General features: G+C 36.4%; 1 protein-coding gene across 1 annotated transcript; it reads left to right on the plus strand.

Annotated features, from left to right (window-relative positions):
- Positions 1–2180: 2180 nt before the first annotated feature.
- On the plus strand, positions 2181–5272 carry nkx6.2 (NK6 homeobox 2). Its single transcript, XM_062994819.1, has 3 exons — positions 2181–2595; positions 3646–3818; positions 4664–5272. Exons 1-3 carry the CDS (start codon positions 2181–2183, stop codon positions 4910–4912), a joined length of 837 nt encoding a protein of 278 aa, XP_062850889.1. The 3' UTR covers positions 4913–5272.
- Positions 5273–5917: the final 645 nt, after the last annotated feature.

Genomic DNA, 5917 nt, shown 5'->3' on the forward strand with positions numbered 1-5917 from the left:
GTTTAAATTACTATTTATAATTATTTTTTATTCGTGTACTTTTTTAACACTTATTATAATACTCAGGCTATTATATCAAACTCAGGGGAATAAAACCCAAACCCTTTTGCTGTGCAGTGACAGCGATATCCACTGCGCCACCGGGCCGCTCTATTATTATTATTGTTAATATAATAATAATTATTATTATTGTTGTTGTTATTATTATTATTGTTATTTTTATTATTATTATTATTATTGTTGTTGTTGTTGTTGTTATTATTATTTTTATTATTATTATTATTATTGTTGTTGTTATTATTATTATTATCATTAACTTATTAACTTGAGAAGTTTACCAAATACAATGAATGGGCCAGTGATAGCTCAATGGTTAAGGTACTGGACTAGTAATCAGAAGGTTGCCGGTTCAAGCCCCGCCACCACCAAGTTGCCACTGTTGGGTCCCTGAGCAAGGCCCTTAACCCTCAATTACTCATTGTGTAAGTCGCTTTGGATAAAAGCGTCTGCTGAAAATGTAAAATACAAATTTTTTTCCAAATTATATAATGAATATAGCTGATAGAATTATTGACATACAACATACTTAATCAGATTTCTCTTCTTCTTTTTTTTTGCCATTGTACTGATCAAGATATTATCAGCTGCGATGACCCATAATTAACTGAGTGGGTTTCTGAAGCAGTAGCAGTGGTGATCATTGACTAAGCTGGAACCTCATATCAGTTGGTTCCTGTTATCTTATGGCAACAATGGCTGCACAATTCAGCTAATCTTTTGAGGAAATTAACGGAAACCACATTGGGGGGGGGGGGGGGGGGGGGGGGGGTATTACTTTGAATCGACTTCGTTTTAATCAACACAATTGTTGACAAAATTATGTGAACAACTATAGGTCAATATATTTATTAGGTTATATATTTATATATTTAGGTTATAGGTAAATGATGACTATATTTAACATAGGAACATTTTAAACAACATACTTTGGGGCGGCTCGGTGGGCAGTACTGTTGCCTCAAAGCAAGAAGGTCCTGGTTTCGATTCCCAGATGGAGCGGTCCAGGTCCTTTCTGTGTGGAGTTTGCATGTTCTCCCCGTGTCTGCGTGGGTTTCCTCCGGGAGCTCCATTGTCCTCCCAAAGACGTTCAAGTGAGGTGAATTGGAGATACAAAATGGTCTGTGACTAATGTTTGACATTAAACTTGTGAACTTATGAATTTTGTGTAACGAATAATTACCTGTCTTGTTATGAATGTAACCGAAGTGTGTAAAACATGACGTTAAAATCCTAATAAAAAAAACAACATATTTTAAGTGCACTATAAATGATTGGTTTACTGATATATGAACGTATTATGAAGTTTCATTTTTGTGTTCCAGTATAAATATATATATATATATGAAAAAATTGTTGCATATAGATATAATAATTAAAATGTTATTGTAAGACGTTTGTTTATATGGCAGTCAGCATTATTAAACAGTTTAAGGTTATATGAAGAAGCAGACTGCAGATAGGCTATAAGAACAGTGAAAACGCGCTCAGTCTCCTCCTGACTTCATTAGCAATAATAAAACACGCTGGTATGGAGGTTAATGTACTACATTGTCAGCTGTAATGGCTCATAGAGTAAATGTGTCTTTTTTGTCAAAGCTGAAAACAATGATTTTCTACAGTATGATGCGTCTCTAATAGCGCTACAATAAGAGCCTGATAGAGTGCGCCTTTGTTCAAGTGACGTGCCGCTGTTTGCCCTCCAATCACAGCGCGGCCTCAACTAGCCTCTGTCCAATGGGAGGTGCGCGCGTGCAGGTGGCTGTGCGGTTATCAGAGGGACGGGATCCGCGCGCATCGTACCGCCGAGTCAATTTAGCAAAGTGAGTGGAGCTGAATGCGCGCGCACCAGAGGCTCTGATATACAACCTGAGAGAGCGCGCAGCGGCTCAACATTCACGCAACACTCAGAGAAAGTCGCGCACTTAACTCGGCTCCTGTCCGCTGCACGGGCTCACGTTTGGCTTTTTCTTTCTTCTTCTGTTTTTAAACTTTTTTCTTTACACTGTGCAACTGCGCTGCGCCTTGGATAAACCACGCAAACTTCATCCGCTCTGTGAACACTTGCACTAGCGCACTTTTACAGCTTTTTTACGCCTTCGCTTGGCCGTTCATGCTCACAAATGTTAGCAGTGATGCAGATGGATGCTAACAGGCAGAGTGCTTTCGTGCTGGGTAGCACCCCGCTGGCTGCTCTGCATAACATGACCGAGATGAAGAGTTCGCTGTTCCCGTACACCCTGCAAAATCCCGCCGGCTTCAAAGCTCCATCTTTTACCAACCTCAACTCACAGCTGCCGCTGGGCACGCCGCACGGAATTAGTGACATTCTAGGAATGCCAATCACCACGGCGGGACAACTGCTGTCCAGCTTTCCACGGATAAACGGCCTGGCCACCTCTGCCGGGATGTACTTTAACCCCGCCGCGATGTCGCGCTACCCTAAACCGCTGGCTGAGCTGCCCGGCAGAGCGCCCATCTTTTGGCCCGGGATGGTGCAAAGTTCACCCTGGAGAGAACACAGACTACCCTGTCCTGGTAAGAACATTGCATAACAAATATTAGAAACGTGTATTCTTTAAACTGTGCAATTCTTCAAACGCAGCCGTGCAGTTAGAACAAGGGCTGCTCTTTAAAACTAATAAGTTAGAGATCCTAGATTCCAACGAGAACACAACCCATAACAGATCAACTTTTTTTAAGCATTGCATTTATTGTGCAATATTGGGCGAAAGGTTTAATAACAAACGGCCAGGCCATATATTGTCCTGTTTTGCGAATACAGTAGAAATGTATTGATTATTAATTATTATTTATGTTCCTTAATTTTTTTTAAAAGTTTTAATCTATCTATCTATCTATCTATCTATCTATCTATCTATCTATCTATCTATCTATCTATCTATCTATCTATCTATCTATATTCATGCAATAACACAAACGAGTGTTTATATATAGCATGTTTAGTTTACAATACATTTTTAAACATTTATGGCTAGAAATAGACTGTCCTAAACTTTTTACACACCAGCTTTTATACTTTTTAAATGTGCATTCTATCCAGTGATGCAACACTGCAAAATGTTGACAAAAACAATGCTTTAAACACAAAAACGTAAACACAATGCTTTAAACTTTAAACTTAAACTGCCCTATTCTGGTGACACATAACTCCTTAATGTTTAGTCTGTATAAATGCCATTGATTCTGTTAATACAATAAAAAAATAATAAAATAGTGCAACTTCTTAAAAAGTAAAGTATGGCTTGGTTTAATTCTTTTCGTTTTAAATATACATTCTTAGTAAATTTCCAGTAATTACGTTTTTACATTGATAATAGATTACATCAAGTTTTAATTAAACTCTGCTGCTACAGGGCATCCAAGTCCATAAATTCACCTTGGTCCAGAATCACTAGGCTAATCTAAAAAAGCATTAAAATTCTGTGAAGCTTTTACCGCTATTAAATACTTTTAAACTGCTAATTAAGGTTTTATATAGGTATTTGTTCTAAACTGAACCATTTCTGTTGGTAACAAGAATTGAAAATCTCCTTCACTATTTTAACCTCACATATTTTTCCCCAGCACAAGCACATTTAATGTTGGACAAAGACGGGAAGAAGAAACACTCCAGACCAACTTTCTCCGGACAGCAAATATTCGCCCTTGAGAAAACTTTTGAACAGACCAAGTACCTGGCGGGTCCGGAGAGAGCGCGGCTCGCTTACTCTCTGGGAATGACTGAGAGCCAAGTCAAGGTAACTAATGTCAATTACATGATTATATCCCTTTGATATTACTACAGTTACATCACTAAAATAAATATTAGTAAATAATTAGGGCCTGTCAAAAAAATTTGGTTATTTTTCTGGCTGACAGTTTGAGTGATCGGGCGTGTAATGGAGCGCGTATCCTCCTTATGATATTATTATTATTATTATTATTATTATTACTATTAATATTATTATTACTATTAATATTACTATTACTATTACTATTACTATTACTATTATTATTATTATTATTATTACTATTATTATTATTATTATTACTATTATTATTACTATTACATAATTGTATGATGCAGTTATTACTGACTTTCAGCTGTTTTTATTTTGTACTAGGGTAATGGGTAGTAAAATAATTAAGCATACTTTAGCGAATGGCTCGCCTTAATTTACTTAATTTAGTAATTGACAGAAGAGCTTTAGTACATTTGAGCATAGATTAAACTGTACACATTTACTCCCTCTATTTCTAATAAAAAACAAAACAAAAAACACCTTAAAGCACATTTAATGAATTTAAGGAATAGTTAAGGGGGAGGTTGAAATTAAACACAGAAATAAAGGGAGTGCGTTTAAGCAGTTCCTGGTGATAAATGAATAAGAATTTGTGAATATTTTAGGTGATTTGTTTCACGTATGTTCTGGTTTTAGGATTATGGACATTTTATAAAATAATTTTTGTAGTGATAAACGTGGTTCTATAAATTAGAATTTTCTAATCTTTCTTGTATCATCATTAGCATCTTACATGTACATAAACCCCTTAACCTTTCAAGTACTGAGACTAATGTAATCTTCTCTTCCATCATCAACAGGTCTGGTTTCAGAACAGAAGGACCAAGTGGCGCAAGAAGCACGCAGCAGAAATGGCCAGCGCTAAAAAGAAACACGACTCGGAGACAGAAAAGATGAAGGAAAGCTCGGATAATGAGGAGGACGATGAATACAACAAACCTCTAGATCCCAACTCAGACGATGAAAAAATTACAAGACTGCTGAAAAAGCACAAGTCAGCGAGTCTGGCATTGATGAGCCCAAGCAGCAGCAGTTCGGACACGTTGTGATAGTGATGAGCTGCTGATTCTGAGCACTGACTGTGAATCTAAAACACTTAAGCAGGGTAAACATGGACTACTGAGCCACTACTGCTGTCCAAGCGCAACTCAACTGCTCTAGACATTTTCTACCCACTAAATTATCTCATTCAGTTCAGAAGGACATGGACACCATGCACTCAGCTTTATGTGGCAGATTTTCTTTCTGTTTTCTCGCAAAAAAAGAACTTGAGCTGATACGTGGCGCACAACTGCAGCAGCTGTAAATTATATTGTAAATAGAATTTGTTCTAACAGTTTTAACAGTATCTTCTCCGGCCGGGTCTTTTCATTCAATGAAATCTACCGCCCATTGTACTAAAACTGATCCAAATGGAGTGTTAAATACTGTATTAAGAGAATATTATTGCTTCAATACCGAAGTAAGAAAACCTTTGTATTATCAATAAATTATTTAACAAGCGTATGTTTTAAATACGTGTCAAACGTTTTCATCCTTTTATTATTATGCCTTTAAAAATATATGAATAATGCCAATTTTGAATGATTGCCAATGTGTTAACAATAAAACAAAATTAAACTATATTTACCAAATTCCTCTTAATATTTTGACAAAATATGTAAACTTTTATAATGTGCATTATATTTTAATAATTATGAATTATTTTAAGAATTTTCATTCATCATGAATTCATTTTTACTCCTTTAACCGCTCAATTTTAATTAGGGTCGTGATGGGTCCGGACCCTAGCCTAAAAACACTAAGCTCATTACAAAACTACACAGAGGCAATTTAGCGCACCATTTAGCCCCATAATTGTATGTTTTTGATAGGTGAAGGAAAACCAAAGCAGACAAGGAGAGAACATGCCTAAGTTCTTACAGAAATACCTGAAGGAGAATTATTAAACTCTGGTTTTCATTTCCACGCCATGCACCATGGCTTTTATGTCCGGAATAATTTATTGTATATAATTAGGGTCTGTTTTTGTAGGGGCCATAATGAGCACTGAG

This window comes from Trichomycterus rosablanca, chromosome 5 (genome assembly GCF_030014385.1).
Source record: "Trichomycterus rosablanca isolate fTriRos1 chromosome 5, fTriRos1.hap1, whole genome shotgun sequence".
Classification (NCBI taxonomy): Eukaryota; Metazoa; Chordata; class Actinopteri; order Siluriformes; family Trichomycteridae; genus Trichomycterus; species Trichomycterus rosablanca.